At 36.4% G+C, this 13,502-nt stretch overlaps 1 protein-coding gene across 2 annotated transcripts in view; it reads right to left on the bottom strand.

Annotated features, from left to right (window-relative positions):
* Positions 1-12,566, bottom strand: part of TAF2 (TBP-associated factor 2) — a 36,109-nt gene extending 23,543 nt beyond the window's left edge. The window contains exons 1-11 of one of the 2 annotated variants that reach the window (XM_039038722.2): positions 12,374-12,566; positions 11,849-12,182; positions 10,988-11,133; positions 10,832-10,898; positions 6,103-6,302; positions 5,852-6,005; positions 4,998-5,082; positions 4,815-4,906; positions 4,332-4,457; positions 4,204-4,257; positions 3,310-3,378 (exon numbers count right to left, since the gene is read on the bottom strand). In XM_039038722.2, the coding sequence (XP_038894650.1) occupies positions 3,310-3,378; positions 4,204-4,257; positions 4,332-4,457; positions 4,815-4,906; positions 4,998-5,082; positions 5,852-6,005; positions 6,103-6,302; positions 10,832-10,898; positions 10,988-11,133; positions 11,849-12,182; positions 12,374-12,495 (1,449 nt within the window). In that variant the 5' untranslated portion in view covers positions 12,496-12,566. Of the gene's footprint in view, positions 1-3,309; positions 3,379-4,203; positions 4,258-4,331; positions 4,458-4,814; positions 4,907-4,997; positions 5,083-5,851; positions 6,006-6,102; positions 6,303-10,831; positions 10,899-10,987; positions 11,134-11,318; positions 11,454-11,848; positions 12,183-12,373 lie in introns of those variants that run through there. The other variant, XM_039038723.2, reaches the window with a different exon arrangement.
* Positions 12,567-13,502: the final 936 nt, after the last annotated feature.

Below are 13,502 nucleotides of genomic sequence, written 5' to 3'. Positions count from 1 at the left end.
TGAAGACCATACCAACATCTTAACCCATACTGGCAAGAGCAAAACAAAGACTCCTGCATTCCCATTTCAGGCATAAAAAGTACCAGGTAGCCTGACAGCATTGTAGTTTACTCCAAATTTTCTGAATTCTTTTGGCTGCCAATCCCCTTCCCTCCCACAGTGGCACAGCACCCTCAAGTACCAAAGCCCAGATAGTAACCTCACTTTCTGAGAACTCTTCTTTCCCAAATAGCCGCCAGTTATATTCCTTCTATAATCAGAATTCCGCCTATTCCTTGTCCAGAAAGACTAAGAACTCTAGTTAGAGTTAAACAGATCTCTTCAATTTCATTATTCAGTAAGTTTCTAATCATCATTATCAACCAAGTGAATGCAACACACCCAAAATATATTTAAGCAAGCCACGCCGAGAATTCTTTGACACAAATACATTAGAGGTGCCTCCGTTGCAAAAATATCTTTTAAGAAACTGTAAGCGGTTTTCTTTGACAAAATTTTGAAGTCCCTGTCCAAGAAACTGATTTTAATCCAATCAATAAATATGTATTTTGAGCAATATCCTTGAGAACCAATTTCATTTGCATATATATATTTATATGTATTTTGAGCAATATCCTTGAGAATTAACTTTGTCCATAATTCTCCTAATCCATTCAACAACCTCCGGAGCCATGTTGACAACTTATTACTCCTCATTTGACCGCCCACCCTCAAGAGGGAGTTTTATACAATGAGAGGATGAGGAGTGGGTAACCCCATTTCACTCCTCTTTTGTTTTGTTTTTTTTTTTTATTATAAGAGACAATTTCATTGATAAATGAAATATCCAAAGATTTTCAAGTATAAAGGAACCAATCATATGGTATACAAAAGGTGTTTCCAATTAGGAATGGAGAACTATGGCAGTTAACCACTCCTCTCATTATGTATTCTATGACAATTTGCCCAATTTTTCAACAGACCTAGGTGCAAAATGTCACAAACGCGTACTCGTAAGGGTCTCAAGGCAATTGTACGGCACTTGTTCTCGCCCTCAAACAAGTCAGCCAATCCAAATTCAAATAGCCGATGGCACAATGGGCATTTCTCACAACCTCCACCCCATTCTTGAGAAAATGTTTTAGAAAACTAGAGAAAAAGGTTTTCGCAAACGTTAGAAAGCATGATTTGAGCAAAGAAAGATTGTAGTAAGCTAGAAGGCAATAAGCAACAACCACGGCTTTATAGCATACCACACTGGGTACGAGGATATGATGATTAGTCTTATCCCATACAGTGCATTCTGAACAAAGGCAATATCTCTAAGCATAGAAAAGAACATTTTTGGCCAGCTAGTCATAGGTATTTTTCCATAAGCACGTTGGTTGCCTTGGATTTGATCCCACCAAGCCGATGCCTCACTCTTTAGTTTCAAACCAATTTAACCTTGTTGTTTTCCGGGGTTCTCAAGTAATCGAAGAAATTTTCCACATTTTTTATCCAATCTAAAAAGATCTCAATGTTCATCTTCCTATTGTATGCTGAAATATTGATTTGAAGTCGGTTTCTTGCCTCCAATATGGTTGATCTTGCCAATATAGAAAATAATCTTGATTAACACATCTTTGCAGTTGAATGAGAGGAATTTGCCTTTGGAATAAAGGATTTTCTACATGACGATGAGGTTGAAATCTTGGAGGATAAATGGGTTGAGGACTATGGCATTCTTCTTCTTCGGATGAGTCATAATCTAAACACGTCAAATGTTGTGACATTGGTCTTATTTGCAGATAATTTGGGACTGGAAGAAGATATGGAATAGGATTAGGCATTAAAACTACTCTGTTTAACTCTCCTCGAGATTTTCTTGTTGGTTCTTGATTTCTTGAGAGAACTTGTGGGTTATTTTCTTGGTTTCTTGGTAAGACTTGTTGGTTATTTTCTTGCTTTTGCGGAAAATCTTGAAGTTGCCTTTGAATTTCTTGGCTATTTTGTTGATCACACCCATGAAAATCTTGATGAAAATTCCCACATTCTTGGCCATGGATTGGATTGTCGTGTTGTTCTTGATTGTGCAGAAGGTTATGGTGTTGTTCTTGAATAGGAATTGCATTATTTGGAGCTGCAACATCTGAAATCTCTCGCTTTTTGAGTAAGATTTTCTACAACTTGCTGAATGCACAACTTTGTGGCGATAATTCTAGCCATATTAGTTTGAACTTCAAGCAATTTCGTGTTGAACTTTCCTCGAGAAGTCTCTACAAGAGTTAATTGTTGGTTGACAGGTTGAGAGGAGAAAGAGGATGCTTTCGCATCTAGAGGTTGGAGGTCGAGAAGCTTGTTGGTGTTCTTGATGAAACACCATCAGACCCTTTCACAAAGGCGTTCTAATACCAATTGGTGAAGACTAAAGAGTCTTGGAGAAATCTTGGAAGAATCTTGGAGTCGAAGTTTTAATTCGTCATCAAAATCTAATCAATACAAGAGAGGAGTTCTCTGTTTATAGAGAATTACATGTGGGATAGGGTGATTAATCTTGAATTTACTAAACTACCCCAACTCCTACTACATCAATCTCTTCTCTGATTATGAATGATTATTGATTATATTTTTGCTTACGATGTATGATCGGTCGCTATGATTTAATTTGCAATACGTGACATTCAATTGCATGTTAATCTGGTGTAGAAATAAATTAAATTAGCTTGTAAGTTGTATATTCACCTCAACGAAGATTGTCTAATTAACCTAGGGAAGAGTTAATTTGAATGCTTGATTTGTCGTTTCCAATTGGACATTCGACTTAGCGGTTTTTCTATCCTTAATGCGGTCAGCTAAATTAGTTAGGATGTGTTACATCTAATCAATTTGGTTGATTTGATAATTTGGACCCTCACCTAGCTTTTCAAGGTGAGGTGGCTAAGCTAGGCAATATAGGAATGATATGAGGAATCCATGATCAAGTTGCAATATGTGGAATTAACTCAAAGGGCTAGGTTAGATATTTTAATTATTTGAATTCAGTCTCAATTTACTTACTGCAATTTATTTATTCTCGACCAACAAACTTCAAATTCCAACCCCCCCCCCCCCCCCAAATTACCTTAGGCTGTAAACTATTTGACTGAGAAATTCTTCAGTTCCCTATGTTCTACCCATGCTGCCACTACTACATTTTTAGTGGTAACGGTTAAAATTATTTGGTCTGGAATTGGACGACGAATTCCACTCGACCAACAATCTTTCGATCACTACCTTGAACAAATAACTAAATGGATGCTGCAGAACAAAAGGCCCTTCTAAAGAATCATCATAGAAGAAAATTAGTACCTCCTTCGTGCTAAGGGATTGTGATGTAGAGGCTGTATCTCTAGCACGAGAAACAATATTTTGTAGAATCTGGCACAGTAGAATAAAAATAAATCAATATAAAGATCATTTCTTTTATAAGAAACAGAACTTCAATTATCAAGGGAGAAAATACAAAAGGAGGGGGAGATGAGATATTTGCACACACCAATGGTTACGAAAAAAGATGCCAATTGGTGTATGAGCTTGCCTTTAATTACAATAATAATAATAATTAAAAAAATGGGGTAGTTGACTAGGTAGAAGAAAAAAAGAGTAACCAAGTGTCCAAAAAAATGTCCATGTTAGTTTCTTGGCCACAAAAAATTCTAAAACTTCTTTCAAACCTAGTCTCAAGAGGAGGACAAAGATACCACTGGACCATAGAAATCAATATAAAGATCAAGAAAGAAACTTATCTTCTATAAATAGTAGGTCTTTCTAGCACAATGTGTATTCAAACATACTAGGAAAATTAATTGACAAAATCAAGTCACATAACATATGCAACATCAGGATGCACTACGACTCAAGAAAGTTAAATGGTCAAAAAGGAAACCAACAAAATGTTTTCTTTTTTTTCTTTTTTTTGTTGGTGGGGGGACACTTGGATTGGTTAGAGCTAGGGGCTGGCTTCTAGCCCAAGGCCCCAAGTTAAAGTCGCCAAAGGGAAAAGAATATTTTAGCACGTAAGAGTCTCCATGTGGTAGTCCAAATCCACAAATGTTCAAGGAAAAAAAAATGGAGAAGAAAACACTTCTATTTTATCCAGCCAAAAGAAGTTAAAATGCAACCAACGGCACAATCTATAATCATCCTTACATCTTTCTACTTAATATCTTCACAATTTTCATGAACCAGAACCAGACCCATTACCTTGCGGAAAGACTCAGGGCCCATCTGCTTTTCCAACATTTGAAGGATTGCCACCTTTTTGAAAATAGAAAGAAATCATTAGAAAGTTGAATCAGAAGTAAAAACCTAACTAAACATAGTGAACTTACAGACTTCCATGATCTTATTTTTCCATATATACCAATACGTTGGGTCCCATACAAATCTTTACAAGCAGAAGAGGAACTCAAGGTGGTCAAACCACTATCATCTGCTCTGCAAACAGCACAATTTGCCTGCATAAAAGCATAACAGAGTTTTTTCAACATAAATTGATATATGAAAATGTGAAATGTTTTTTAACAAGAAACTCATTGGTAGGACTTAACCAGAGGACTAATTACAAATGACATCGGTGGTAGGATTAATACATTAAATATAAGACCACGTAAATTATTCTAATTGCTAAATGGGCAAGGTACAAAGTGCAATTATCTCTGATTTTTATGCTTAATGACACCAGAAATAGTAAACCTACTTTGATTGACCAACTGAGAGAAAAGTAGCTCCAAGCCCTCAAGAAAAAAGAAAGGAAAGACAGAGAAATTTCACACAGAATAACTGCAAGCAACTAAGAAAATGATGAAGCGAACCTTGTATCTCTGGTAGCGTGCCTCATTATTTCCCAAGTTCTTCTTGATAAATAAATCAGTCAGAAAACCAGCAAGACCATCCAACAACCACTCTAGCAATAAGAATCACACATGCGTGATCAAAAATAAGATGAACGAAGATGAAACAGTAAATTGTAATGAGAACATATGATAATCATTTACCATCATTTGGGGCTTCAGGGGTAATATAAATGCCAAACCACTGTCTTGCTAGAGCATAAGCAAGTTTAATCCTCGTATCTATGGTCTGTGAAAAAAGAACATTGACCAAAACACAATTATTAGAGAAGCAAACCAAACGAGTTTTTAGCATTCAAGTCATTTATGTCATTTCTCTCGGATCCTTACCTATATATAGACACTATCATTGTTATTATTTAAAATAAATTTATTATTAAAAAATAATAATAACAAACAAATAAATAAAACATTAAATGATTCTCGTGTGCACTGTGGAGCCAGACACCTTACCAACAAAAGTTGGTGGTTATTTGGACAGACTCAAACCAGACAAAACGAAAGAGGGAGAGAGAGGGAGATTGGTGCTTCACTTCTTTTTTTCCTTTTTTTTTCCCTTTTTTATATCAAGATATTGTATTTGGACCCACTTGTACATAACTCGATGAATCTCATAGGATAGTCACCAAACCCTATAATATTTGGCTGCCAAGAAATTCATAGAATTTTAACATCCTAATTCGGTAGCCACCATAGTTTGAACTCATACATGTCCCTTCACTACTTCACCATTTCCCCAGCCCTAGAAACCACTAGGTTAGCCCATGGTGGTTGTATTGGTGCTTAGTTGATTGTGGATATTTGCAAACGCTACAGTATTGCATATGTGGGACCCCATACTGATGCATTTCCGGCATCGATACACAACAAAAAATTCATGGTTTAAGCATATGATATATATATATCCACGAAACTGAATGTCCACCTACAACAGATATAAACTTCAAAACAAATTAATTGTTGAGCCCATGCTATACAAGCCCTATAAATAAACAAACCTGATCGATGATCTTCTCATCAAACAAAAGATGAGAACTAAATATACACATGGAAACTCCCAAACATATTGATGATACTGCAATCTCCGGCTCTATGAAGATTTGTTTGTACGACCCAAATGGGAAGTCCACAGAGAGGTAATCCTTATAGCAGCTATGCAAAGTAAATTTCAAAGTAAGAAATAATTTTAAAATATAGAACTTGTACTTTGTAATCATTACTGCAGCATTCAAAAAATTGAACAACAGACCTGAATGCACTATGAAAAAATTCCACCGTATGCTTGAGCTTTAAAGAATTAACAGGCGAGCACATGTGTGATATAAGTCCATTTTGGTGATCAGCAAGGATTTCAAACGGACCAACGGCAAGTGATATCCAATGTGCATTGACAGGGATGTCTACCTGATACACATAAGTTTTGCGGGGAGGATTGTCCTTGCTCAAGACCTGAAAGGAATGGAGATATATGGAAAGTCAAAACATCCAAAATGCTTGAAGTTGATTTGAAATGTAGAGAGAAACTTGATATATATACATTCAAAAATCACCTGCGCAAGAAGTAATATGTGCACATTTAAACATAAAAAATGCTTGAAGCTTATGGAGTACAAACAAGAAACGAGATTGCCTTGGACAAGAAAACGTATCTGCATAGCCGGATTAGAGGCACCTTGCAGCAAGAAGTAATATGCTACCTCTAACCAAGCTTTGAATTTCGAGATTTCTATATGAGGGGATCTTCACACTGATATGTCTCTTAGATAAGCAAAATGCAATCAAGAGGAAGACAATGAAAACCAGATCCCCCATGGTTTTACAATGCCAATAAATCCACATGCTTATGTGCAGCTCATGTTAATGTTAGTTAAATTGATTTATCACTGGATACAATAAACATTGCATGGCCAATCCAAGCATAGCATAGTGGGATAAGTAAGCTATTAGATCAATGGTTCGACTACCCACCCCACCACAATGGTCAAACTCAAGACAAAATAAACATGCATGCAACTCATCTTATTGTTAATTACATTGGTTTATTTTCAAGATACATTTCGCAGAAATATCCCCCCTCAAATCTCCCCAAAGTAAGTTTAGCTCAGTGGTATTGGCATGCACTCCAATCTCCCCTCAAATCTCAAAATTAGTTACAATGAGTTTTTTTTTAATTGAAGGCCAAGCTTTCATTGAGATAAAATAAAGATGCAAAAAGAAACATTCAAGGGGAGCCCAACTAATCTAGGAAGTGGCTCCAGTCAAGCAAGATAAGATCTAAAATATAATTACAAAAAGTTGTATACACGCAGTTCCAAAGAGAGGCGTGGTACTAAACAAGGGACCAGACCTCCCAAGGGGTCTTGCAAACCTTCTAAAAATCCAATCAAGGTTGGTACATGAAAAACATTTCACAAGCTAACGACTAATTATACATTTTCCACCAACTCAAATGGATAAATACAAGCCACATAAGGATCTTGCACAGGACATGTGCCTGTCCTACCTCCTCTCCACTTGTAAAACAAAGAGACGGAGTTTGGGAGACAATGGATAGGAGATTTTGGATGAGTAATTTGAGATAATCATCTGAATGAAAAATAATATTTCAACATACAAAAGTTGTGGTCCACACCATTTGAAAGCACAGTACATAGTTTCAATTCTTTTAGGTAATAAATGGAAGCCTCCCTGAAAGAGTGAATATATAAATATAAGTTCAAAAAACCTTCACAGTTTTTCATTTATTAAATAAGGTAGCATAACATGGTTTTGCACTGACCCAGCTAGGACAAATAATATCATAACTAATAATATCCTCGTACAATATGGGACGGAAATATGTTTTGAAGCAGCGGTTATAAGATAATGATATCAAGGTCATTATCTTTAAAAATTCATAAAAATAACTGTGTTCAAACAGAATATTGCTCCAGGTGAGTCTTTTTGCCCAACCCTTGGCTCACATGGGAAAAGGGTAGAATCAATCCCAAAGATAAGTGCGGTGAGCGTGGATTGAACACGCCACCTTCAGATCTTCAATCTGATGCTCTCCCAGTTGAGCTATCCCCGCAATTAGGCACCTTCCGGAATCGAGCCCCAGTTGAATTGGAGGCACAATTGTACTCAATAAAGAGTCCAATCTAGGAGGTATTTAATTCAAACACATACACTAAAAATCCTACTCTGCCATAAAACATAATATACTGACCCCTCACCCTCAAAAGCACATTCAAGATAGGAGCATCAAAACAGAGAGAGGGAGTTTAAATTAAAATAAATTTAATTCTCTAGCAATCATTTCAATATAATAAGAAATATAATATCTACAAAGCCCTGAGAAACCTCAAACATAAATTAATCTTGACAAAAACTTTCTTGAATAAAAACTAGAGCACTGGTGATTTGGCACTATTAGACAACTTTATTCTAATCTTTCTTTAATATATGAATGACTTCCATTGAGAAAAAAAATGAAAAGTACATAGACATCTAAAAAAAAAACAAGCCCACAATAAAAGGGAGCCATCAAAGAAAAGGCCTCCACTCAAATTTTTCCACAAGAACATGTACATTAAAAGATACATCTAAATGGGCTTGACAGTTATCTCTTGTTTAGAAAAACCTTGAGATAGATTTCTGAACATATATCAAAGGAATGTGCTTTTGTTCACAAAATCCTTTCATTTTCCTCAATGAAAGCTCGGTTCATTGAAAAAAAAAAAAAAAAAAAAACTCTGTTCACGACATTGCCAAAGTAGATGAAGAATTGAATAGCTTGAACAAGTAATCTTTACTCACAAGTCCATGTTCCCGATAACATTTGGAGAAGAAAAGTTTGTCATTATTTCCCACAATCATAAAAGAGGAGTTCATTTTGAATTCATGATTTGGATAAATTTAGCAAGATGTCTCATCTTATATGTCTTATTCAATTTCATGAAATTTGATTAGTTATTCACATTGAGACCAATAATTTCTTGGTCACTTAGGTAAGCTTTTAGGGAGAATATTTAATAGTATGAAATAATGTACTACTTGTTATCTCCAAAAAGTGGCCAGATAGAACCTACGTGAACATTTGGGGCTATTTACTATGTATTTCCATTTATCATCCTTCAAGGGGATGCTGCTCTCCTTCAAGCCAAATTTGCATTTAACTCCATGAAGAAAAAATCAAGAAAGAGACCAACAGTCGAGATCATTTATACTATACAGTTCTCCATTGAACATTGAATATGGTCAAACTACTAAATGTGCCAAGTTTTCATCAATATGCTGACTACTGGATTACTGATTCTGTTAAATTTGGCAAGGAGCAAATGAACATTTAGAATCGAGTATTAATAAGGGTGAATACTACTAAGAACAAACTTAGTTGATTTAAGCAATTTGAGACTCTGTAACTTTGTGTTCTTTATCTAGAGGCTGAGAGAATAGCTACTGAAGATCAATACAATAAACTTCAAGGAAAAAGATCGTTTCTTAACAAACTTCTTTGATAGCAATTTGAGATTCCATAATTTTGTTGTTCTTTATCTAGGGAATGAGAGAATAGTTAGTGAAGATCAATACGATAAACTTCAAGGAAACAGATTGTGCCTTATTTTTTACTTTTCTTTCTTTTTTTTTTCGATATCAATGAGTATTCTAACCAGCTTACGTGTACCTCGAGTAATCTCACAAGACAATCCACAAACCATACAACATTTGAGTGGGAGGAAATCTGTAGGAAATTAAATCCTAGGTAGGTAGCCACCATGGATTGGACACATTTCCTCTAAGTCCTTTACTGAACCCATTATCCTTTTTTACAAATTGGGCTAAACCATGATGGTTAAAAATTGTGTCTCATTAGATAATCCAAAAAATCCCTAGGAAACCAACGGGAAAGATGCCTAGGAAATACATCTTGAACCAACGGGTATCTTTACCATTGTTGGTGATGGAAAACCTACATCCTTTTGGTTTGATCAATGGACTGGTAATGATCCTCTCAAAAATAGATTCCCCAAGCTTTTGGCAACATCAGAGTCTAAATCTGCCCCTACATCAGATGTTTGGAGCACAGAAAACAGCTCGTGGATTTTGAATACTAGAACTAGAAGGAATCTTAAAGATGATGAAATCAATGAATGGGTCTCCTTCACATAGCTTTATCCCAACATTCATCTCTCACAACAGCCTAACCACTGGAGATGGAAGTTATATAACAGTGTTGTCTTCTCCACAAATTCTTTGCTCATACACCTCTCCTCTGATGGGTCCTCTCTTAATGCTGATTTTTAAAGGAAATTGTGGATATTCCATTGCCCAAACAGAGTAAAAGTTCCCATTTGGGAAATTAGCCACTCTTGTCTCAACACTATGGATTGGCTCCAATAGAGATGTCCATGGATAAGCCTCTCTCCCTCTTGCTGCTGCCTCTGTCAGAATGATCATGAATCTCAAAGTCACATTTTCATCCGCTGCCTGTTAGCTGCTCATATGTGGGGTGAATTACTTTCTACCTTTGATTGGTCTAGAGCATGCACCTCCGCAGGGTTCTATGAATTGGTTGAGAATGATGTTCAATGAACACCCTTTCAAAAATACCAAGGGTCACCTATGGACAAATATTGTCAATGCCGTCTTGTGGAAATTGTGAAATGAGGGAAATGCTCGGCTTTTCAAATGCAAAGATAGAACCTCTAAGGAAACATTAGATCTATCAATCTTCCATGCATTTCTTTGGTGGAAAAATACACACCCCTTTAACAGTTTTAGTTTAAATTTTATTGTTGCAAATTGGAGACATCTTTTTAATCTCATGAGGGCCCTTTTTTACCTCTTTGGATTATTTCATTCAATCAATGAAATTGTTTCTAATCCAAAAAAGAAGTATACAAGAGGAAAAATAAAATATGGTTCACATTACTCAACAAAATTGCTTTCCATCATAGAACTGATACACAAACATCTCATTTCAGAGTATTTCTCACCTGGTACAACAGAATTCCATTACTGACAGCCACAAGATTTTGAGAGACGGTAAACTCGAGGTCATACCTGAACATGAGAAAGCATGGAGAACATAAATAGATCGTGAAAAATTAAAATTGTCACGAGATAACCCAGTCAGATCATCGTATCCTTACTTGCATCGTTGTAGGCCATCATCCATACAAGGGAACCAGCACCTTGCACGCCTTATTTGGTTGTCAGTGTGAGCCATATGGTTATAGAAGTGAATACCTACCTCTGATTTCTCTACCCAGTAATCAATACGAACCAGCCTTACATTCTGCATCAAACATTGTCCTTTATCAGTAGCCACAAAAGAAATAATAAAACTCAACGCAAAACCCAAGGTGCTACGTGTAAGATTCCATAAACATGACTTATGATAGAACTTCAGTAGCTTCAGAAACAATTACATATCATAAGAGAACCTTTTTCCTTGGTATTCTCAAAAGTCTGTAGACTTACATCAATTATAACTGCCTAAGTTGGTTTGTGATATGCACACGGCTTTATGCGGAAAAAATGACTTGTTCCCAACTTGAAACTAATCTTCTTATTCACGTGCAATTTTCTTCACCTTAACCTCAAATCTCTCAGTTTCTGCAGTTTGAACTAAGCAAGAATGATACTGATTTCTTTCTACTCGTGAGAAAAATGGATGCTTAAACAAAGATAACTTCTTCATTTCCAAACCTACCACCTACTAAACGGATGATGAGTTCTGCTCATTACATATAGATGATTCAAAAGACTTACCAAGCTTCCAAGCTATAGGAACCGAATGAACAATAAATTTAACCAGACCATTTCCAAGGAAAGCCAAGTAATATGTCATGTATGATATACTCATAACAACAGTATTTGCATGCCATAATACACAGAAAAACAAATAACTTGATTGAAGATCGAAACTAGCGCACCACATTTAGCAACCACGTGCATATTCTCCCCCATATATACTACTGGCATCATAATAATAACTAACAGCTACAAACCTGCTTGTCCTCGTCCGCAGGTTGCACTCCATTCTCCAGAAATGGCTGGTCATGCTGCTCACTTCCGCTCTTGAAAGCCTTGCAGCAGTTTATCAACAAATTAGGAACCAGTTCTTTCTCAATCGAAGACATATAAATTGACGACGCAACATCTGCAGCAGAGTTCGGCGACGACACAGCTTTAAAACTCTTCTCACTTTCCACATGTTGAGGCCGCGGATAATACTCAAATTCAGTAGGGTCACCATCCACTGAAACACTCACAATCCCAAGATTCTCCGCGTGCAACCCAACTATGCCAATATCGGGAACCGCGATTTCCAACTCGGTGAACCTAAAATCCAGCAACAAGAACGGTGAGTATCAGATTCAATAAAACAAATTCCAACGAAGAAAGCCAACAACAAACTCAAACACATAGGAGAAAATTAAACAAAACCAAGATTCCACCAAGAAAGAACGCAAATGGGAAGATGGGAAGAGGGAGTAGCGATCAGAATTGAAGGAGATAGAGCCAATACGAACCCATAAACGCGACGTTTGTCAATGTCGATGGAAAGACACAGCTTCTGGTGACGAACTACAGCTCCGGAGTTGTCAGGTGGCTTGGCGTCGTCGGTGTTCTTTGGCTTGCGAGGCTTGGCCATAGCAAGCACATAGCCTGGGCAGGGGACTAGGAGCAAAGCAACGCGATCCAAATTCGAAGGTGGACACAAGGAATTTATATAGCCGACTTCTACCAGCTCTTTTATGAGGGGTGGGTTTCGCTTCCCCACGATGTTCCCTATTTTAGTTCTCCTAGTCTTTGTAATCCTAACCGTACACTCCCCACTGATCTAATCCAACGATCCCCCATAGATTGGAAGTTATTAAGGCAATTTGATTTTCTTTAGTTAAAATCAATTTAGGTTCGGCCACACTAGGATGTTAGAAAAAAAACAGCTATATAAAGTCGAATGTAATGATAAATTACAACATGAGCATATATATTTCTTCTTCTCGAGATGAAATTAGCTCCTAAGATATTTATGAAATTAGCTCCTAAGATATTTGTCTTAACTACATTGAAGTTTATTGTTTTAGCAATATTATTCGAAAGAAAATGTCATACTTTTAGTCAAGTCAATATAAATGGGCTACATTAGCTTAGTGTAGTCATTTCTTACTTCCACATCATTATTTTGTAGGATTAATTGAGTGTATGTTCGAAAATGATTTTGAAATTTGTTAAAATAACTTTTTTTTATTCAAAATCACTCCCAAACATACCTTAATGGTCAGATCGTTAGTAATATTTTTTTTTTCTAACTTCTAGGACTAAAAGGTGTTCCTTTTGAAATTTTTGCAATCTGTCAAGTGTTGCCCTAAGCAAACCATAAAGCCCAGAAAACTGGAAGGCGACATTAGGGAATACATATCCAAAAAGGAAAAAGTCAGATTCACGGTTTCCAAGCTGGCTATCCAACACAGAGAAAATATACCAATCGGGAAAATAGTTGAGCCCGGTTCGACACTGCGCTTCACAACCTCGAGAGTGTTGGGATTGTCCTAAAACTTGTAGTTCGTAATCATGGAAACAATTATATTTATCAATAAAAGTATTATTGAAGAATTTATTCAGTAAGAGTGTTATTGAAATCGAAGTTGCATTATG

The sequence above is a fragment of the Benincasa hispida genome, chromosome 8 (genome assembly GCF_027475165.1).
Source record: "Benincasa hispida cultivar pf3 chromosome 8, pf3_genome.v1.1, whole genome shotgun sequence".
In the NCBI taxonomy this organism is placed as follows: domain Eukaryota; kingdom Viridiplantae; phylum Streptophyta; class Magnoliopsida; order Cucurbitales; family Cucurbitaceae; genus Benincasa; species Benincasa hispida.
Note: the sequence above shows the minus strand (reverse complement) of the source record. Positions and strands in the feature narration are given on the sequence as shown.